The sequence below is a fragment of the Anguilla anguilla genome, chromosome 1, assembly GCF_013347855.1.
Source record: "Anguilla anguilla isolate fAngAng1 chromosome 1, fAngAng1.pri, whole genome shotgun sequence".
Classification (NCBI taxonomy): Eukaryota; Metazoa; Chordata; class Actinopteri; order Anguilliformes; family Anguillidae; genus Anguilla; species Anguilla anguilla.
The window spans coordinates 68,790,136-68,813,899 of record NC_049201.1 but is presented as its reverse complement, the minus strand read 5'-3'; the positions used below and the strand labels follow the sequence as shown (position 1 = coordinate 68,813,899).

General features: G+C 41.0%; 1 protein-coding gene across 5 annotated transcripts in view; it reads right to left on the bottom strand.

Moving 5' to 3' along the window:
- npr1b (natriuretic peptide receptor 1b) overlaps positions 1-23,764 on the bottom strand; it is a 74,007-nt gene that overhangs the window by 9,420 nt on the left and 40,823 nt on the right. For 4 of the 5 annotated variants that reach the window (XM_035413161.1, XM_035413170.1, XM_035413147.1 and 1 more), the window contains 10 exons: positions 13,447-13,541; positions 12,350-12,485; positions 12,048-12,132; positions 11,503-11,623; positions 7,383-7,457; positions 7,085-7,162; positions 6,794-6,898; positions 5,495-5,566; positions 4,384-4,543; positions 4,061-4,216 (listed from right to left, as the gene is read on the bottom strand). In XM_035413161.1, the coding sequence (XP_035269052.1) occupies positions 4,061-4,216; positions 4,384-4,543; positions 5,495-5,566; positions 6,794-6,898; positions 7,085-7,162; positions 7,383-7,457; positions 11,503-11,623; positions 12,048-12,132; positions 12,350-12,485; positions 13,447-13,541 (1,083 nt within the window). The remainder of the gene's footprint in view (positions 1-4,060; positions 4,217-4,383; positions 4,544-5,494; positions 5,567-6,793; positions 6,899-7,084; positions 7,163-7,382; positions 7,458-11,502; positions 11,624-12,047; positions 12,133-12,349; positions 12,486-13,446; positions 13,542-23,764) is intronic. The other variant, XM_035413178.1, reaches the window with a different exon arrangement.

Below are 23,764 nucleotides of genomic sequence, written 5' to 3'. Positions count from 1 at the left end.
TCCTCCTGTGCTCCCCCTTATCTTCTCCATCTCACCACCAGCATGCTGACGTCCAAATTCAATCTGCCTGAGACTGTCCTGTAGGAGCACAGGGCATTAACACTTCCATAATCCCATTGCCATGGACACTGCATTGATCTGACCATTCATGGAAATGAAATTTCCACCAGCCACAGAAATCATAATCATAAAGCACTAAATCAGAACCAAAACATGCACACAAATGACATACATATGTTCAAAAGGCCTATCTCTAAGCTGATGTCTTTGGCATTGTGGCCTGTGTGTATTTGTGCGTGTGTGTGTAGGGGCATGTGTGCGTATGCAAGTGTGTAGGTGCACGTGTGTGTGTGAGAGAGAGAGAAAAAGAGAGCACAAGTGTGCATGTTCTGTGTCCCCGTATGAAAGAGGGATGATCCATGCAAAACCAACCCCCTCACTCCTTTTTTTATTTTATGAAGACCTGATGGCGTCAAGCACAGAGACAGAAAACAGGATATGCCACTGTCAACTGTGGAGGTAATGTGGTTAAGGGACGGGAATAGCAGGTCGGCTGGGCAGACAGACAGGTCCCCCTGCACTGCCGTGGGTCTGTCTGCCCCCAGGGCCTCCCACTTACCTCATTTAGAGGATTTCTTGCCTTCTGAACATAAATTCAAATGGTCTGGTTTTTGGATTTGTTCTCTTAGATACTCCTCTGAGTCCTTTCACAGGGACATAGACAAGTGGTTCTCTGTGCAGGCCCTGAGACGTTTTTTTTTTGGAAGATCATTATTATTATTATTGAAGTACAGTATTTCCATTGATAAAAAGACTGTTGGGGTGCATCTGACCAAGGATTATGTGCTGCAGTAATCTCCTTTTCTCATCAGAGAAACTGTTACACAAACTGTTTTGTGATTCAGAAATGAGGCAGAAACCCCAGGAAAATGTACAGTACACTCTAAAATTATTGTCACTTAAAATAAAAAGACCAAAAATAAATAAATAAATAACACTGTATAAAAGTACTGTAGGAGTTCCTAAAGTACTGACAGGGCCCGCAATGATTTTGACACCTGTGATTTTGGAAAATAAAATTATTACTGGCTAAAAAAAAACATTTTATCCGATATATTGTATTAGTATGAAAGAATATTTTTTTGAGCATGCAACATTAGCGCATTAGCTGTGTTGATTATATTATACATCCTTTTTGGTCATCTTTATCTAGGGTGGCAATAATTTTGGAAACCACTGTTGCTGCCGTGAACTGTGTTTCCTTCTATTGGGAAATATAAAAAGGTTGGTCATTCTTGTGACCTTGGATTTCAAGAGCACGGCATGTGCAGTGCAAGATCTTTCCAACTCAGTCAAGGAGACTGCTGCTTCCAATCTACCTGCACTGCTTATTCAAATAATCAAATCTCACTTGATTGTTACAAAAAAACAACACAATTAATCCAGGCTATTTGTGCACTGTAAAATAGCACTTAATGCTTCATGCTCACTGCCAAAATGCTCCTCAGTTGTTGATTCAAGCTGCTAAATGACTGGACAGCTGGAATGTCAACAGTATGGAGAATGGAGATAATGACCCGTTTTCCCAGCATTTCAATTTGACGCACTTACATTATGATGTCAGCTGTTCTCTGTAAGTCTTGTTTTCCTTTTCGTGCCCTGGAAAGAATTTCCTCATTGAGGACAATAAAATGATCTAATCTAATCTAATTACTTCCAAAGAAAATGACAAGGTCTCCAATTTCACAAACCATAATATCTGTCTTGTGACAGTTGCTAAAGCTTACAGCTTGAATTTAACTGCTCTAAAGGGAATAGCCTGCAAGTCCACAGCAGTTGGGTTTGTAAGCTAATTGCTCGCAGAAATGTAAAAATACTGGAAATGTACTGAAATAATATATATTATGAATATATTACAAATATTCACAACATATGAGCTACTATTGGCGCAACACTTCCAGCTGTGCCAATTCATTTTTTACAAACACTGCTGTGAAATATATTTATTATTACATTTTCAAACAATTCAACATCTGAAACATTTATTTACTATATATTTCCATATATATTTCGTTTCTGTAAGGGGTATAAGGGTGTGGTTGTGAATGCCGATTATCAGCGCTCTTTTTGAAGGCCCTCTCTAGTGTAATCTCAAGTGTCCACTCAAAAAACACTCTGCCTTCATAACCCTATGGGTGAGCGTGGCCTGCGTGTGGGCTGATTCATTACAGTAGGGCAATGTGCCGTTTTCCTTTACTTTGGCTGGAGTTCAGGTCTTTCTGAATTATCTGTAGTGGCAAAGCAGTAGCAAAGGGTGGCGATCTGGCCCGGCTACAGCACTGCGAATGGACAGCATCGCAAAAGAAGGTTCTGTGTTTGTAAAGGAAGGAATCATTTTAGTAAAAAAAGCTAAGATCATTTTAAAGGCTCTTTCTTTAAGCCACAGATGGAAGCATTTTCCAGCGCAGACATATTTACAAGGCGCATGGCTTTTGTTTTAAATGTTGTCCATTTACACTTTGGTCTGCAGCCTTCCTTAACTGACAGGATTTTCACGAAGGATTTCTATTTTAAACGAACAACAGTCTGTTCACGAGGTCTGGACCAGCACCCGACACTGCTGCCCTGTCACTAATAAAACAGTGATAATAAAAGACCTGAACTCCACCCAAAGTACAAAGAAAAAGAAGGAAAGATTCAGCCCGCAGTCCATGCTTGCCAACTGCGTCATGAGGGTAACTAGGGATTTACTGGTTATATGGAGGTTATGGAGACTCTTTTTTTATTCATTTGGAGTCCATGGCATACAAACATAGGGCTCAGAGTTCACTCAGTATAAGAGAACTGCCCCTATGGAAAGAGAGTAAATGTATGTGGGGAGCAGGTGGCCTGATGGGAAGGCAGGCTGATGGATGACCTGCAGATGAAGGGCACGGGCCCATTTCCTGTGCTCAAGCACAGAACAGGAAAATGCACCAGCACTTTCACCACACTGGAGTGGGCAGCTCAACCTCTTTGAGACAGCACGTACAGTCAATGAAACCCGGCTCTCTGAGGGAGGACAGGCTATGCTCACCCTATGAACTCCAGGAGCTTCAGAAAAGGGCTTCCACCACAGTATAGGCCAGTATAATAGGCCAGATACAGCCACGCAAGGGAAAAATGTATAGGAAAATCAATTATTTTATCCCAGATTTGGCCAATGTTACCAAAGCTGAAAAACTCCTCAGACTGGGGGAGGGGTGCAGAAGCATTTGGAGATATGGATATGATTCATCTGATAGTCAAGTACACAGCTCCCAGCTGTAGCCCAAGGTAACTACCGTTGCACCCGCCAATAACAAAGAAAGGGGTTACCACATTGAACTGCACTTTTTGAAACATGTTTTTTCTCTCTCTTTAATTCCATAAATAAGCCTAAATGTTGTAAGTCATTGCTATATGTCATAATGTAATGTGGTTTAGTGTTGTGGTAATAGTCTCTGGCTTGTATTTTATGTCAATAAGGCATATGCTTAAAAAGAGACATGAGAGAGAGAAATTCAGCACTAAATCTCTTGATGTCAGTATTTTGTGGGCCTCAGCAAAGCAGCAGTGGATGTGTCTGGAATGCAAATAAGGGCTATGAAAGGGAGAGTCTATTGAAGCTACTTTAATGTGCGCATCCTGACAACCTATGAGGTTTACTGCCAAACAGGTAAATGAGGCATAGTGAACTGAAGAAAAGGGCAATGGAAAGATAAAGAGAAACAGAGAGAGGGAGAGCTAGAGAGAGAGAGCGAGAGAGAGCACTGCTGCCCCTCCTGATATACACTGATGCAGTATAATTATCCAAACCTGCACAATAATATCAGAACTGAAAGAGCTGTATGCTGACACAGTCCCAGGCCTTATAGTTTTCCACTCACATACTGTAGCACAACACAGATAGACACAGTGGTGCAGGTAGGCCTACATTATTCACTGGAACAGCAAATTTAACGAAAAGGCTTTGGTTTGGCTGTCTCTCACTCTTGGCCTTTGCCCTGCACTGTTTGCCCGTTCTGTCGGTACGTCTGACCTTTAGGGCTCAGTGACTCCCCCTCCAGGTAGAAGGCTCCCCTGCGCAGGGCCACTTCCTGCAGGATAATTCCAAAGCTGTAGATGTCACCCTTTTGTGTTCCGCCAGGAGGTGGGCTCTCCATCCGGAGCAGTTCCGGGGCTGACCACAGCCTCCCTGATGGACGGAGAAAGAGAGAGAGAGAGAGAGAGAGAGAGAGAGTGAACACCAGCGGGAATAAAAGTTTAAGGATGGCACTTGTTTTAGGTCTGACCTGGAGAATGTCAGACAGTGGCGGGAGAAGGGAGGAGGAGGAGGAGGAGGAAGGAGGCTCTGGAACTCACGGGCATAGAAGGCGTGCGCGTCCTCTGAGTCGGCCTCAGTGCGAAAGCTGGCCAGCCCATAGTCAGTGATCTTCAGCACAAAGCGGCTATCCACCACGCAGTTAGAGGACTTCAGGTTGCCATGGCAATCTATCACACTGTTATGAAGGAAGGCCATGCCCTGTGTGAGGAACAAGGAAGGAGGAAGTAGAGAGGGACAGAAAGACATACTGAAGCATATGACCATCATACAAGTTCAGGGAATTTAAAGAAGGGTGATTAAGAAGGCAAAGACTGACAGACTGACCTTGTGTGAAATCTCTAGATCTGACAGTCCTGGACTTATTTGTAATAACATATTTTCAAATATTTATTTATTTATTGTTGGACTTAACAATGGACTCCACAATGTACTTGCATATTAGTAGAATGAAGTACAATGTAGTTATTAGCATTTTATTAAGGATTTATAACTGCTTTGTATTGTGAATAATTTCAAAATAAGCCACTGTACTTACAAATACTGATAATGCTCTGTTACCTATACAATTGCTATGCTGTAAGTTGGATGTGAAAAGCTAGCCTCGTGATTTTCAAAAAAAGCCATTGTATTGACCTTCAAAAACATCAGTGTTAAAATACATCAGTTGCTTGAGATCAAAAGCTATGGATTGCAAGTTAGCTAGTGTTGCTAATGGTACTGATGGTGAGTTTAATGTGGTTTCCTGTGACTTAGCAAGTGCAGGCTGCCTTTAATCTTGAAACTAATACTCTTGAAATTAATACCACCTGGCCAATGCAACATTTTTTTACATAAACAATTCTGAAGATATGAAATAAAGAGACCAACCAACTTTTTGTTATTTGAGCTTTTATATTTTTCAGTTTCTGCCTTGGGTACCATTGCTAGCATGTATGCTTTAAAAATTAATTATTTCTTCTTACCTGCTACCAGTTGTGATCCATCAACAGTATATTACTTGCTTCCAGGGTTCTTGTGTTTAGGTTATAATGAGCACAATATTTTATTTCGGGGGAATAATTTGTAGTTGCATAGAAGAATGTACAGCACAGGTGTAAAAACGTCAGAAACAAAGCCCAACACCCACAACCAAATAATGAGAAAACACACCTTCACAATATCATTGATGAGGGAATATCTGAACATCCAGTCCAATGTGATGCTCTCATTCTCCATAATATCCTGAATAAACACACACATACACACACACACACACACACACACGCACACACACATACACACACACACACACACACACACAGAATCTTCAGTACATAACTTTATATTTTCCCCACATTATAGCCCTGCTGTACGCCACAGACACACATCGTAATGCACTCATCAGACGCTGATGCCATGTTTTATTCAATATCCATAGCTCATGCTATATTCAGCACAGATATGAAATTACATTACGCAACGCGCAGATTTACGGTCTTAGGGGGCTCCCCAGCCGAGGCAGAACGCATGAATTACGCTCCGTCCCCGGTGTCTCCTAGTCTGCGAAGGACCGCGGCTTTGGCCTGTCCTCTCCACACTCTGACAGTTTGGTGCGTAAATCTGTCCTCCGCAAAAAACTCGGGAACAAGCTCTCCCAAAGCCTCCCGCTGTGTCCCCTGGTTCTTTAAAATGAAACAAGCGCGCTAATGAAATTCCTCCCTCGCGCTTCTAAACTACGGCGTCGTTCGGCTCATGTAGCCTCTCAGGAGAGCCCTGTTAGAGGCTCCAGCCTGCCCTCGCCGCTCTCGGACTCCTCCATCACCGAATGAGGTCAGGGCTCACCTTTCTGGGCACGAACCGAAAACACATTCCTTCCCTTCAAATCTCTGTGTCTCTACCCATTCCACAGTGCAGTAAATGGGCCCTTTTTTGGCGTAATTGCTAAATGCTGATGTTCGGAGAGAACCGCGTGAAGAGACACCGCCACTGGGAAACAGCATGTGTCATTTGAGCAAGATCCCAGTCTAGTCAAAAGAATTCATCCCAAATGACATAAGTATCACTCTGCCATGCAGATCATAACATACATTTGTGAGAAACTATGCATTTCTTCCTCGTACAGCCTTCTTAACTATTCTCCTGTGCCTACATTAGATTCCTCAGGAATTATGGCTAAAACATGTGCGCTCTATGGGAAAATTATGCTTTAAATATATAAGTATTCCTGATTTAAGTGTAACCTTAAAGTTGACCATGCAGAGCATGTAAAATATTAACAAACAGTACCTTTGATATCCCTTATCTGAAGCCCCCAAAATACTGATATCAAACCATATTCTGCCACAGACTGTAAAAAAAATGTAAATTCTGCCATGTGTAGTGGCTGTGTACTGGCATCAGAATGTAGCCTGTAGATGTCTGAATGAGGGATTTGTGGTGGTCGCTATGGCTTTGAACAGGAAGAGGCACCTGCAGGCTGCCACGGGGGCAGTATTCGCTGATGATGCAGATATCTGGAGGGTCGATACAGGCACCGATGAAGCGAGTGAGATGGTCGTTCTGGACGTCCCGCATCTGGAGTCGAAGAAAGAGGGTTGAGTGGGGTTGAGCGGGGTGGAGGGGGGAGGGGGGTTGCAACGAGCGTTGGACAAAAGCAGATGTTGATCGCACGCTTGCACAACATATGTGCTTTTCTACCCCGCAGAATCAATGGCAGCTCAGACAGTGCAGTGTTCAGACATCAAAGAGACACACACTCACATGCTTCAGCTCAAAGAGCACCATCCTGGTCAACTCAATCCGCTTCCTATTGACGTACTTAATGGCGACTATGTTCCCCTGAAAAGCAACAACAATTCAACCCATGAGTCATTTTACATTTTCTTCCAGCATGTTCTGCTGAATTCCAGTCACCCAGTTCGCTGCAGAAATTGTCCTCACGTAGACCACTACCGTTCCTTTAATCCTCCGACAGTGAAGTGGCTGTGCATGCAAACTGCCTCTACAATGCAACACGGTAAATTCTCTTGAAGCGAGGTGTGGATATTGAGTGGAGTACCTTGTAGTAGCCTGTCTTTGTGAATACCTGGAAGTTGCCGTCTGCTGTCAAGAGAGAGCCGTAATTGGAGCCTCTCTGTGGAGAGAAGGACAGAGAGACAAACGAACCTGAATGGCTGAGCAAAGACGCATGAATGGGAAGCCTCTCCCTCTGTGACACTTAAAGTAGATACTTGACCACGGTCAACGCCTTCACACATGCCAAGTGGGCTCACAGGGTACAGGGTAGTCTGTAAGCATTTGGACAGCGAAACAATTTTTGTTGTTTTGGCTTTGCACTCCAGCACATTCGATTTGAAATGAAGCAATAACACTGAATATGAGGTTAACTTGCAGACTGAGAGTTTTGATATGAGTGTATTCACATCCATACTGTGTGATCCCAGTAGGAATTACTGCCCCTTTTATATATAGTTTGCCCATTTTGGGGGACCAAAAATAGTTGGACAATTGGCTGATGAGCTGTTTCTTGGCTAGCATCATTAGTTCATGCACATGAAAGCTAACAAAAGGATTTGCTACACTGGTACAACTGAATCCAGTTTGCTCTGTAGACCGTCCTTTAGCAGTTTAATTGTCATTGAAGGGGGATATCACAGTGTACTGAAGAATGCCAAATAAATGTAATGTAATGTAATGTAATGTAAAAGAATGTTACACAGCTGCATGTAAAACAATCTTTAATCTACAGGGAAAAGAAATTCAAATATTTCCAGTTCAGTTGAATAATGTAACGGCAACCTGGGGTTCAGCTAAATCGCAGCTGCATATGCATAAAATTAGTTTGTGGATTTAGACCTCAGGCTGTGAACACTGGTGTGTGGTAGGTCCAGCTATATTTCATAAGATTGTTCATACCTGTACTGAATTACAAATGCTACAGATGAGCCTGGATTAAACTGGATTAACTGTTGTCCTTAATGTTGTCGTACAAATGGCATGTTCAGTTTCTTCTTTTTCAACACAGTTGGGAATTGACAAGTTTGTTTTGGTTCGCTTTCAACTTGCCAAATTATGTTGGCAAAGTGTTGTGTTTCCAATGTAAGCACAAAGAGCGGGGATACAATTAACCAACTTAAGTAAGAGTGCAGCTCTGCATAAACAGACCATCTGCTTTCCATAACTTAAGACTTCTTCTACATTCCTACACAATCACAGGTTCTCCAACTACACTACTCTCTAGAGGATAATATATGTATGAGATGACTGTAGAGAATAACACCAGAATATAAAATTTTCCGTTTGAGTGAGAAAATAAATGTATGTGGATTGCACAAGCAAACAACCAGTACTAATGATGTAACTAACAATGTAAAAAGAAAACAGTCCTTTTTACAGATTCTGTAAAACACTAACTAACTAACACTAAAGCAGAATAGTGTTTTGCTCCACCACTAAATAAATACATTTTTCAAAGGATATTTTACTATGCATAAAACAAAATCAGCTCAACAACCAAACAATTGCAGTTTTTTTCCACACAAGGTAACAATTTCTTTCGATTTTGTTTTACTCTTTTCACGAGGCCGTTCAGTTGCCAAAGTCATTAAGCCACAATGGCGGTATCCTATCTCTGAATTTTGGCACACCTCTTCTCACATGAAAGAGAAGTTTAACTCACACTTTGTTTCCCTCTTTCAAACCCGATACTGTTGCTGTATGTTCGGTGTAAATCTTCACCATGTGTTGGTGAGCATGCACCCAAGTGAGCACGGAATCGATTGGTCACGGTTGATTTCCGGGGTAGTAAGACATCTAGTTTCATCCTCAGTCTGCGATTGAACAATGGTTCACTGGGTGCAGCACTAGGCCCAGCGTATGGTGTGGCATGGCAACAAAATGCAGAACGTGCGTTCCATGGCTTATCTTCCAAGCTTGCTGTCTGGTTACATGATGCCGTTCATGCATTCCATTGGCTTTGGGGGAAAGTTCAGTGAGATACGTGCATGCTTGATGTTCCTGTCCTTGAGGGAATCACTGAATGCTGAGGATGTGAGCTGTACACCATTGCTGGTCACAATTTCCATGGGAGTTCCAAAGCGGCTCAACGCATTAGCAAGGAAGGCAGCGACGGAGACTGCACTGACATTGCTGGTGAAGGCAATTTCTGGCCACTTGCCATACTAGTCAATCAGGGTGATCACATAAATAAAGTCCCAGGTCCCAGTTTCAAGTGGGCCAATTATATCAAGCCCCAGTTTCTCCCATGGAACTGAAGGAGGCGGTACCAGCTAGAGAGGGGTTGCATGTGTCTTTGCCCTTTTGTCCTCGTCTTGGCAGAGCTGGCTGGAAATTGTAGTGTGAGCCATAGCGACCATTCCCACACACTTTGTAGATAACTCATCTGTGGACGCTGCACACTGTTCAGTGGAAAGGAGGGCCACTAATTCAGGTCCAGTGATAGGGTCTGAACTGTCACTGAAAGACAAGGGCAGGGGTGAAAGATAGGCCGCAGTTGCATTCTCAGATCCTGGGCAGTACAGCAGTTCGTAACTGGAACACAGCAGGCATGCTGACCATCTTGCTGTGCACTTCCCAGCCTGTCCTATTACTTTTATTGCCCCTGTGGGACCGTTGTGGAGTGTGAAGCGGCAGCCCCACAGGCCGTCCACCATCATTCCACGGCCCGCACGCAGGTGAGCGTTCCCTCCGCTACGATAGCATGTTTACGTTCTCCCGCAGAAAGGGAGTGAGATGAAAATTCGACCGGAACTGGCAGAATTGATTTGTATCAACACAGCACTCTATGCCATAATCTGATGCATCGCAATCGCATGTCACCAGCATAGGTAAGGCGGGGTCAAAATGGCACCCATCTTGCCTATACTGAGTTGTTTGAGTCTCTCGGAGCTCTCCTGAGCTTTGCCAGTCCAGGTGAAAGCACCCTCAGCCCTGACCCTGGGTATAAAGCATAAATACCAGGATGCCAGACCTAAGAATGATCTGAACGTGGTAGGATCAGTTGAGGCAGGGGCATTGAGAATGGCCTGAATGTGACCATCACCTGGCAGCAGACCTTGGGGTTTAATGGTATGTCCAAGAAAGGGAAGGCTTTAGCAACTGAATTTGCATTTGTCTTGCGTTTATTCAGCTTGAGGCCTGCTCGCTGTAGTGCGGTTAGCGCAGCTTGTAAGTCACAGTCGTGCTCAGCAGCAGTTTTCCTGTAATGATCACATCATCTAAGCAGCTCTGGACACTTTGAAGATCATTTAACCGTGTTGGCATCAGTTTCTGAAAGAGCTGCACGTGCCAAGGCCAAGCCGTAGGGGACTTGGCAGAACTGGAACAATCCATTATGTGTAATAAAAGTGGTTATATCACAACTCTCCTCACGCAACTTCACTTGGTGATAGACAAGATCTATTGTTGAGAACACTGTTGCCCCTCGTAGCTCAGCAAACAGGTCTTCCATTCCAAATGTTGATGAAATCCATTAGATCATCATACAGAACAACGGAAACCTCAGAATGTTAGACTAACTGGTCAACAGGACAGGGTATGAATGCAGAAGAAGCACAAGCAACTATGCATTTTCAAGATTATTTTTTTACAGTACATATATTCCAACATTATCATTGTTGAAAAATTAAGCATTAAAGGGGGACCCAAAGTACTTAACCAGAGTACTATGCAGTTCACCTTGATACAAAAGACTGCCATAGACCTAGATTTTTTGTGGAGCTGAATGTGCCAAAAATTGACATTCGAGTAACTCAGCAGCAATGTCTCTTTCGAAATCACAAATATGTAATTAGAGTGTTCCTAACTGAACATTCTAATGCTGATGTAACAATCACGACTGGTAACTGAAAGCAATGGAGTTCTAAAACGCTGACTGGGAATTTTGAAAAAAATAAAAATGCCTAAAAACCTACTCTTGAAAGGAATAATTATGTGAAAAGAAGTTTAAATTGAGCTGGGTAGTGTAGTGACGAGGCTTAGGCCTGACCTTGAACCAGGGTCATACACGGGTGACCGTGTGCAGGAATGATTAAAGAGGGAATTACACAGCTCAGAGCAACTGCAACTATAATAAAGGAGCAACAGCAACGATAATAAAAGTCATAGTTCCCCACTTTTGTTTTCCTGCCTGGTGTGTGTAATGGCTTGCACAGACTCACCAGCGAGAGGGTGAGCTTGCTGCCAACACTGCGCAGCACCTTCTCCAGATTACTCATCTGAATGTCCTCCCATGATACCCTCCACAGCTGAGCAGCCAGCTCATTCTCCAGCTTCACCCTCCTGTGAGAGAGAGAGAGAGAGAGAGAGAGAGAGAGAGAGAGAGAGCGGTAAATGAACAGCAGGGAAAAGTCATATACCCAGCAATAAGAAAGATGAGTTTCTTGAGTTTTAAGAAATGTATCATAGTTTATTGTCTTTAAATTAACTACAAATGCATACAAATTTGTGTCGGTTCTTAAATCTTAATTTGTTACTTGAGTATTGGATCTTTAAACTAAAGTTGTTAAAATATCAATGTTATTTAACAGCATAAACACACACACACACACACACACACACACACAAAGCTCAACAAAACCAAGCGAATTTTCATAATTTACCCGAGAGAGCGGGTGTGGGTTCAACAGTTTTAATAGAATCTAAATGATGCCTTTTGGATGCAGAAAGAACAAAAACAAACACTTGTTGGACAGGGCACACTGACCTGTATACGAATACAGTGATGGTGACGATAATGACCAAGACGAAGAACAAAACAATGAAGACCATTTGGTGCATTGTGATGGTCCCTGATGACAGAGAGAGAAAAAATAATTGTTAGTTCCCTTTGCTTTTGAGAAATGTTTGTAAGATGTGGACTTTGAAACAGACAAGTAAAGCTGCTTTGCTCTATTCAGATTTGCTCAGTAAAGGCAGCGAAACACCAAGGGTTAATAGCTGTAATACGGACAGTGGCACCAATTACAGATGCTGGCAACAGAAAAGGGAGACAGTGGGTCTACAGACGTGTTATGCAGGCCGGGTTGTCTCTCTTGAAGCCACAGAATGGCACATCACGGGGTACGGATCCCCCCGGCCACTGGATTTTCTTTCCTGGCACTGATACCATCTGCTTCTGGGAGCCGTTATAGACAGACACTATCTGACAGAAAAATGGGGGTTGGGGGGGGGGGGGGATGGAGGAGGACAAACATTAGGACGGATACAGATCTGCCTGTATGAATGTTGGGAAGATAGGTAGTAAGTCCTGGGAGAAAGGACTAAGGAGTTCAAAGCTAGTGGAACTGCACCAAAGGCCACTTGACAAGGTACAGGTACAGTATCTGACTGAACAGAGGTTAACTGATCATTGAAACGGAAACACAACATAGCAAACAGACTAGACGCAAAATACACACCTGGTATTACAGAACAAAATCGAGCATGTGTAGCAACAGACCTTAAAGGAAGTGGGTCAGGATAAGGCAGCTATAGATATGCGTATGAGACAGGACAGTAATAATAACGAAAGTGGACCATCTCTCGAAAGGCAACGGCATAAAACGCATCCGTGCTCCTACAACACAATGTTCACTGAAGCGAATTAACAGCCTTCTCCCTGCACTGTGATTGCTGACCTTTCTATAACCAGTCAGGAGGCTTTCAACCGACTACATTAAACAACCCTGGAATGCATATCAGTTGCGCATTATATTGTAGACCTGAGACCAGTCATGTGGCTTTAACCTGGTCATGTGGGGACAATACCCTCTATAGGTGGCCATGAATGTAATTCATGCCTTCCCAGCCCTGAGAAAAATAATAATTTTCCCAAAGTGGGGACATTGAATATTAATTCTGATATTAGCCTGCGAGGAGGCTGACATGGTTCTGAGGCACATACATGCTCAAGTACAAGTCTTCAGGGTGTGTGTGTGTGTCTGTGTGTGTGTGTGTGAATGTGTGTGTGTTTGTGTGCGTGTGTGTGTGTTTATGTGTGTGTCTGTGTGTGTGTGAGAGAGAGAGAGAGAGAGAGAGAGAGAGAGATAATGTCCCTTTGAATTATCTGTTAATAGTGTATCAGTCAGTATTAGTCACACAATGTCAAGGGCACTGACAGGTACCTGGAAGACGCCGGTCTCATTGTTAGTCATGTCCCACAGGGCAAAATCTATCTCTCGATCGCCATTTTCATCTATTTGAACTGATCCTGTGACTCCTGTGGAGAGAAGGGACAGAGGAGAAGAAGAGAAATAAATAATCGCTACTGCATACAATAAGCCCTGTGCAATCTGCAGAGAAATTTGCCTTCAAAGCAAATTGCGGATAATTTTAATTTCACAATAACCTACAATAACTGTAATAAATTCACATTTTACGAAAAGAGTGCTTTTTTTACAGAAATGCTTTCAAGCCTGATACAGAAATTTAAGTATCATTATATAGTGTGCATTATAGTGTGCATGAAAGTTCAATTTTGGTCTCCCAAAAGCACCGTCATTTCTGCATGCAATTCTTTGGGAGGAGCCGTACATTATCCTGAGCAGCTGCGTGGGCAGTGTATGTTTTTATGACACACAGAGGACACTAGAGGCATGACATTTATAGCAGGGCAGGTTCATATCATGGGAAATAATATATGAGGGGGGGTACGGGTTGTTGGGGAAATATCACATCCTAGACAAAACAGGAGAAGACTTAAGGCTCAGGAAGACTTATGGCCCAGAATCTGGTAGATTAATCAAGATTTTGCTGGATTTTACCAGTGGCTTGAAGCTTTTACATAAAAAAAAAAAAAAAGTGCCATATTGCTATATCCTAGCGTGACTCACAGGCAGCATATGAAGAATCATTAACCTTGTGAATTTTTAGGAAGGTGAATGGGAGGTGACATGAATATGATTTAATACCTAACACAGGATGACATATTAAATATGTAGCCATATAAATGCAGCACAGATCAACAGGTTGCATGACTCTGCCCTGCTTTCCAGGATCATGACAGCTAGTGCTCTGTGTTAATTACCCAGATAAGTGGAATAGGAGGAAGGAGGCCTTAGAGAGTATATAGCTTTTGTGAAAGTAAACACAACCCCACCTTGTGAATTCAATATATACCCATATTCACCCATTCTAAAATGACACAGTGACCTATATGACACAGTACAACACAGTACTTTGAACGGTATTAGCTGTATTAGCATTTCCACTGGTGTGCCAGATATCTTCATGCCAGTGATTGATCATACCTGGGCCGGTAGCCCTGTGTCTAATGCTTGTTCATAAAATCATGGCTTCCTGCTATCAGGCTACAGTCACAGCAGTTTGCCTCAAAATGCCACAGTGTGTCTGACTCGGATTTACTGCCCTGCCACAGAAGAAGCCAAACAGTTTAAGTGAAGTTAACAACTTCCAATTGCAAAATAAGAGTGATTTGAAATAACATTTTCACTGATTATTTTTCAATCTGGGTATATATTGAGTTCTGCTAGGAACAGTAGATGTGTCTTCTCTTGTTTTTATACGTAAAATGTTTCTTCTACTGGCTATACACCTTAGACTATATTTGTTATGTTATATTTCAAAAAAATGTATTCTACAAAGGGATGGTCAATAAAGAGCTAATGAAAATTTTACATCAGGAAGAAGAGTTCAACCTCAATTGATGATTGAGATGTATTTCCGCATTCACCTCAATGCTTTTGCATGGGTTCTGATATCTCCTACAGATTGTCGATGTTTTGATAGTTTGTCATATATGATGGCAAATAAATTTAAGAAATTGTTTAAAAAAGTAATCCGAAACATCAATCTGTTTACGTAATCCTATATAATGCTTGTGAAAGATCTTTTTTCTGTGCCATGTGAAGTAAAGCAATTATTTTTGGTCCAGTATGTAGATGGGTCCCAAGTTCTCATATTGAATTTGGACATTAAGTGTCATGAATATGTCCTTGTGCTAAATTCATTAGATCAGCCGCAATCAAAGCCAAACTTGACTAAACCAAACCTGACCTCGAGTAATTTTCAAATTAACTTCAGGTCAGTTTGTCTCCCTTCAGAAACACTTGAGAAGTGTGTAGCTTGACAGGCTATACTGAAACCTGTAAACAGCTTTGAGACCTACCTTATGTTTCATGCCTCAGTAGTTGTACCTAAAGTGTCTAATACACTGATTTCAGTTTATGCAGTCTGTACCAGAATTTCAGAAGTTAGAAAGTACAGCACTGAGCAAGGTTTGGTCTTGGGACCTCTTAACACTGTTCTTGTTGTTGCTTTAAACAAAGAGGTACATTTTCAGTGAAAACAGATGATAATTTACAGATGTATACCTTGAATTCTGTCTTTAAGGCATACAACATTGGGCAAAGTCCAATTTTCTATATGTCAAATGGATTACATACCCCATGGCCCTAAAAACCTTTGAAGCAGTACAGCAAACCTCATGCTCAACTTATATAGTTAATCAGTGACTCCAAAGCTGGCTATCACAGAACTTATGGCAACTGCAATGTATGACAAAACACTTCCAGAACTACATTGTTCACCTGAGAAATACTGTCAAAGGGAAAGAAATTATTTTTGTGAAAGCAAAACCAATATCAATTTGTTACATCTAAATGAGGCGGTTGCTATGCTTATAATGCTGCTATAAATGCTCCTCAACTTCTGTAAAAATACTCTTTGTTGGATCCTGGCCAAAGAATAAATAAAATAAACCCACATCACGTCAATATTAGCATTCATCCATACTGAATTTCTCCAATGCATTCAGAGGGTAGTTGTATTTAACAAGACCCCTGAGTCATTAGATTCTTCTGTGAACGTGAGCATACAGTAATAACCTGGATAATGCTCTCCTGAAGTGCAACCATTTTCAGACTAACATAGAAAGGATGTGAATAGTTCCCTGAATATGCCCTCTGCTTCCAGCTTCTGTACTTCTGAAAGACAGAGCACCATGTAAGTATAAATGCACCTTTAATAGATTATAGATTTTGACACTGAAAAAACTTCAGGCAAAGAAAAGCATATTGGTAAAGTTGCCAGGACAAGCATTGCCTCGATCTGTTTTCTAAGTGCACCATGACAAACAACAGAAGTTGTAACAAACAACGTAGAAATTAATACCCCGGTTGTGGGTAGAAATTATGACTAAAGCACCTGTGTTCTGCATGTTCTGTAGTTATGTATTGTATTTCGTTTTATTAATTTCTTAGTGATAAACAGTCATACACAGCAAAAATGTCCAGTGTTAATTCAACTCTAACAGACTAACAGACAGACAGACAGACAGCATAGACTGATTGCTATGCCCGCTGCATTTCCATTAAGTGAATATTTGCCTCACATATACACTTTATATGTAATTCTGCATACAACCTATCATGCCTGAATATCTGAAACACGTTGTAAGTATTCCTAATGTTCACACAAACAATCTCTCTGACAGCCAGAAATTCACAGCTTATTGTCATTCACAACATCTTGAACACTGTTTTTCCAAAACAGCGACCTATTTCATTTCCAGGTGGCTAACGTCAGTTGCCATTAATTCCACTCATGTTGTTATTCGTTTTAAAAAATGCAAAATGCATGAAGCTTAAAATCTTGATCAGGGTATCATTATACAGTGTAAAATTACCCATACTAGCACTAGTCACAGCAGTAGATAGATCAATGCACAAGGCAAGTAGTTTTGGTGCTAACAGCATATACTGTATAGATAAAAAATAAAGAAAAAAAGTCAAAGAAAGGAAGAACAAATCCATCAGCTGAAAATGCTATTGAAACTTTGATAATTGATTTTCTTAGAGGACCATTCTGCATTGATGGACACAAAGTGAGACCCTAGTCAGGTAGTCCAGATGATTGTGAGCTTGCCTGAATAGCCACCCCACTCACTTTCACCTTCATGCAATCAACGTTCACACTCAAAATGTACATTCTGTGCGAGGGTGGTCATGCAGCAACAGACAGTGATGAATGGACAAAGAAAGCTGAAGGTACATTCCCCCAAGCCAGAAAAAAAGAGAACAAAATCATTATAAAACAGCTGACAAAAGAGCAGCATGGCCCCATTTAAAGACCTACTGATGAGATCAAATTACATGGTATTGGCAGGGGCCACTGTGAGCACATAATAAACTGAGGTAATTGACCATTTATTCACAGAGTCAGAAATGACTCCGATAAGGTGAATGATTAGGAGGGGCGTACAGCAAGAACAATTCAAATCAACAGTGAAAGAGAATGCTTGATCCGTCTTCCGACTGATTGTCAGCACTGGACATTTCACTTTAAAGCACCAAAAGACAGTAGAAGGCTAAATAATAAAGCCAATCAGCTGAAGCTCCGATTACATCTCAGACTTGAATATGAAGTCAGAATCGGAACAATGATGATGCTTACAAAATCAACCTCATTTGCGGTTGACGTCATTTTCTCCTAAAGGTAAGAACACTTTCCTGATGTCTGCGTTTCCATCGGTTCAAAATGAAATCTAAATACCGCCGAACAGCATTCATATCAATGAAATGATCAGTGAAATATGGTAAGGTGTTCACAGGCCTGAGGTACTGTAGAAGTGGGATGACTTTAGAAAGGCTTAGTTTTTGGGTCAGGGGCTTAGAACAACACCCTCCATTTGATGACACCTGTGGGACAAAGCCTGGGAAGGCTGTTCTGGCAGGGCAGAGGGAAACGGAAAGGGTGGCAGGATTTTATCCAGGGTGGGGGAGGATTACCACAACCAGTTGACCACAAGGTTCAGTTCCCAGGGCTAATTGAAGCCTCAATTCAGGGGAGAGGCCAGAGGATTCCCCCCCTGGGCACTGCTGGCATTTCTCCAACTATCTGTAATAGGCAAGGTCTGAGGTGCAGGCTTGCACAGCCAAATGAAGTGGTGCAAACCGTACAGAAAGGAGGTAAACAGAGGCATTTGGGTGACAGACTGCCTGAGTAGCTCAGTGCACCTTGTTCTTCTCTGATCTTCCGCTTGTGGCTGCTTAGAACATGAATGGCACATTCCGTGTCATGCCCAATGCTATTCAACCACAAACACATTTCACCGGCCTGCCTCCTTTCTGTATGGTTTGTACCTTTTTTTATCACTTTCAAGCAGCATAATCCTCTCCCCAATTTTGATTGTAATTAAATGATAAACACGTACTACACATAAATTTTACTTTATTTTAAAATATTATAAAATAACCACGCCAAAGCATATCTATGATACGCTGGCAATCTCTGTCTTCACACACTTTCACCAAATTTGTGCACCTTTACGTGTATTTGTTATTCTAAAATTAGTTCAGGATGTTTCTGGGCGTGGCTCTGTTTTCTGTGTGGGGAGGGGTGGGTGTGGCTGCAGAGCTAGCTAGTGAAGAAATCCAGGTATAGTGAAGCAAAAAGCCAACAGGGCTTTCACTAGGGTGGGAAATATTTAAACACAAAGTTCCAGTGATAAAACCACAATTACGTTCAACGCTCATAATGAAATTAATTAAGCTAGAATCGAATGTGCCTTTTTACAGTCACTCACGGTCGCTCATTTCACGGTTCTACCATTACCTCTAGCTATCCGGCAGGCTACATTAGATGGGGTGACTTGCTCAGAATTTGCGGGTGGTGTTGAAGACAGAGGAGAAGACTTTGATTGTTAACGCAGACTAAGAAATCCTGCATAGTAGCCCTTTAAGGCAGCAATGTTGTACTGGCCCATTAAAAATGCTCCTCTGAAAACTCTCACTGTGCATTGCATGTTGTTGTCACAATTCCCATGTAAAAATACAACAGAAATACAGTCATGTATTTTTAACTGAAACCGTTTGGTACATGGTTTATTTCCATGTATGTTTATGGTGCATGGGGGACTGTTGGGTGCTGCGGCCAGAAGGTTCACATGCATTATTACCCACCACAAAGAAAGAAAGAAAAAAACAGATCAGCTACAAAAATACATTCAAGAGCATGATCTCTGAGAGGGTGTTATTTCACAAAATGAAATCTTACAAAATGATTTTGACAAGGGTAAAAATAATAAAATGATTACTGACATTCTAAGTAATACAGTTTGACAGCATCCAATTTAATATCCACCACGGCATGTTATTAATTTGCTAAATTTACCATGACCCACATCGTTTCTTGATACCACTATTTTCCTGGGGTGAATCTCCAGATGTGCACTGTATGGCCTGTGGGGTTTCTCGTAGGAAATTGTGCAAAGGTTCTGTCCGTAAATTTGGAGGTACAGCAGTAGAGCCAGCTGTTTTTGTTGTAATGAGTAGTCAATTAGATTAGTCTGACATGTTCAATTCTTATAGTATGACGTATGTAAAGTATATGGTACATATCTATTTAAACATCCAAACATAGCTTGCTGTGTTTTCTCATCAAAGGGAAGCTGCTGAGTTTAAGCCTGCACCCATTTCTGGAAATGTAGCAGGTGTGTTCCAATTTATGTGTTCTGTAATTGCCTGTGGATATAGGTACCAGAGCTAGGGATTGGACAAAATGGTCTACCAGAACTATGTAAGACTACTTAACAACAGGTTTCTGACTTCTGAGAGATGCTATTTACTACCAGAGTCCGTACAAAGTATGACAACATACTTAGTGGTCCCTGATTTTAAAAAGAATTATGTGTCTTCTCATAAATTAATTACTTCTCTGTTTTTATGGGTAGTGCCTAGACCAACGAGGCAAATAAGGTATTAAAAATACTATACCTCAAAGTGTGATTGAAGAACATACATTTTTCCAGCATTATTCTTAAAGTTGATGAAATTCTGACATGAACAATAACTATAAGTACTATTAATGTAAATATTGAATAAATCAGTCAAATAATCACTGATTCATACATTTAGCTAAATATCCAAAATACATCAAATAGTGCAGCTACATGATCAATCCATCCACCAAAGGGAGACATTAACTATGCCCCCTCAAAAAAAATGGAAGCACCTTCGTTTTGGAAGGTTTCTACATAAACATCTGTTAACTTTTATTATTGGGGAAAGGTACATAAACTTTGAATTAGTACAACTTTGCTCTTGTACTAATAGTGCTTTGTTAAAAGGACACAATTTCAAAGGCAAAATCAATATTTACTCATGGAAACATATGTGGCTAATAGTACTGAATGCAACACTAGTCTACCTGAGGTAGAATGTAATTAATAACCAAGTTCAAAGCAGGTTTTTGAAGTTTGAGTGTGGCGCATTCTCCATTATAATCCCTTCTGGTAATTCCTTCTTGCTTGAATAAAATCAGACGTAATTTTTAAAAATCACAGACAATTGCTTTTTGCTTGAATGTAGGAAGTGGAGTGATGTCACTTCAGCGTCTCTTCTCTCAAAGCTGTAAGTTGCTGTAAATTATATCAGAACTTAATGCACAAGTAATAACTGTACCTTTCATCCATTTTTCTTGCATAAATAATTGTCCAATTTTATTTCATTCACTATTGTGGCTTAAAAAGTACAGAAAGTACCCAGAACAGCAAACCCTTTGATGGACATGCATTCATCTAAGGTCATTAGCTCTCCATTTTATTCTGTTAATTACTTTGCAACATATTTTAATGGAAATATGTACAGTACAGTGGTCGCAGCCCTGCACAGATACAGAACTGCTATTAGAGGCATGTTTTTGTTGTTTCATTCTGTGAAAAGTATAATCATTATCTTCATCGCATTCAATTAAAAATATTACGATATTCAAAGAAAGTTTAGAGGCAACCTCTGCAGTCTGCTCCAGTTGACAGCAATCAATCACAAAGCTGAACAGAGCTCTCATCTGAGATTTAAAATTTGACAGACAAACACGGTTTTATTATCACCTAGCCCTTATTTCCCATTGCACCATACAGTTAATTAATTTTGCCTGGGACCACAACGGCTAATCCCTGATGAATTTCCACACGGCAGTCTTCAGCAGAGCAAACTGCACAGTGCCACATATGGATTTTAAATGCCAATAAACACTAATTAGCATCAAACAACAACCAAACAATAAAAAGGTGGGCGCTGAATTAATTGCTGCCTAAGTGGCAGCTGTTGGCATGGGTTTCAGAGGACAGTGATGAAACAGGCTCTCCAAAATTCACGGATGATGTTGCAATGAAGGAAACATCAACTGGATGTTTTTTTATAGACCAGTGGTTCTCAAACACAGTCCTGCGGACCCCTGTGTATTCTGGTTTTTTGTTACAGCCAATGTCTCGCTCAATTACAGTTGTTGAACATATGTATTTAAGTTCGATCATCATTTTTTTTTCCTAATCGTATGAACACAATTCACGTTTGGTGGATTCTCATTTGCTTTGTCTTTGAATTCTTTATTATAGAACCTAATGGTTCGCTTCAGTGGCCAGGTTTCCACACGTTCACCAGTGAGGCGTCTATTGATAGTTAGTTAAAAAAAAAAGTTAAAAGTTAAAAACATTATTTTCCTATTTTCCTGTTATTGTTTACAATATACACTATGCAATGCAGTGAGTATTTGGACAGGTACACACTTTTTATTGTTTTGGCTCTGAACTTCAGCACATTGTATTTGAAATGGAATAATGAACATGGTATTAGCGTGCAGATTGCCAACTTTATTTTGAGGGTATTTATATCCATATTAGGGGATGCATGCAGAAATTATAGCCCTTTTTATACCTAGTCCTCCCATAAATAATTGGAGAGTTGGCTGCTCAGATGTTTCTTGGCCAGCTGTGTGTCTTTGCATCATTGGTTCATGCACAAGAAAGCTAACAAAAGGTTGAGAGTTGATTCTAGGTGTGGAATTTGCATTTGGAGTCTGTTGCCTCTAAATACACTCAAATTAAAGCTGACAACCTGCACTTTAACTTCATATTCATTGTTTTATCAAATCCAAATTGCTGGAGTATATAGAGCCAAAACAACAATAATTGCATATCTGTCCAAATACTTAAACACTGCCTTTTATTCTTTGTGGCATACATAACTATTTCTGACATAATGTGGCTCAAGAGTGTAAATAATCCCTCAAAACATGAAAAGCATAATTAAGAAAAATGAACTGGTTGTTAAAATTTTGGGACTGCAAATGTGCCTGGAAATGAAGACCAGCACACACAGGGGTGGTCCAGGGACAAGTTTGTGGACCACTGGTACAGAGCAGTATGCCTGAGAAAAGGCAAGGTTTTTACCTAAATGAATGCCAGCAACAATTATACAGTTTATATATTTTTTAATCAAATCAAAGGGGCACATGGGGCAGGTGTCCATTGACAAACATTTGCAGTAGAATGGGTTATACCGAAGAGCTCAGTGGCTTTCATCGTGGCACTGTCATAGGATGCCACCTGTCCAATAAGTCGGTTAATCAAATTTCAACCCAGCTAGAGCTGCCCCAGTCAACAGTAAATGCTGTTTTTGTGAAGTGGAAACATATAGGAGCAACAACAGCTCAGTCGTGAAGCGGAATGGAAACAAATCCTCTCAGCCATGTTCCAATATCTACTGGAAAAGCCCTCCCAGAAGAGTGGAGGCCGTTAGATCGGCAAAGGGGGGTCCGGCTCCACATTAATGCCCGTGGTTTTGGAAAGAGATGTTCAACAACCACATATGAGTGTGATGTTCAGGTGTCCGCACACGTTTGGAAATGTTGTGCAGTTATGGTTCATATGGTTTTATTATTGACTGATGGTGGGCGAGCTGTAGTGGAGTCAGATTTTTATAGCTTTATAGCCACCTTGAAAGCTTTTTATTTGTTTTTCATGATTAGCAATCATGCCCGGATAGGTATTATCCATTACCAGCCCATTCATTTGTATTTTGTAGCGGTTAACTTACTTTTTCTTTTGCACAATAAAGCATTTTAAATTACAAGGAGCAAACATATTTGATGTAAATAACTCTCTAAGCCAAAATTTCAATGACTTAATGTAGGGTTGAGAAAGCTGCTATGCTATAAGATTAAGTATAAGTAAAAAAAAAAAAACAAGTGCTTATGCAAAAAACTGTTATTTTCTTAAACAGGTTGAAAACAGTCCAGTAAGTTTTCTCTCTCCTTGCACAGGATCTCCGGTGATATTATACAATAGATTGAAATATATATTTTGTCCAATACACCTCTTTTGTAGCCAAAAATTTATTTTGGCATATCCTTTGAGTAGTAGCAGTGTTTACAATGAAACAATTGTGTGAGGTGAACAAGGTGAATGACCATTCAGTCATCCCTGTCTATGGGCTCCCTGTTCTGTCTCATGAGTAAATGGGCAAACATTTATTTCCACGATGGAAGAGGCACATGCATTGCACAGACACAAGTGGCTAAAATCTAATATGGGGAAGGGGGTTCACTGAGAGTGATTGAGGTCTTTGGGGAAGTGGGAGAGCAACAGGCACAAGCACACAGGCGGTGGGGGCGGGGGCTAAATCACCCAGAGATTCCACTTCT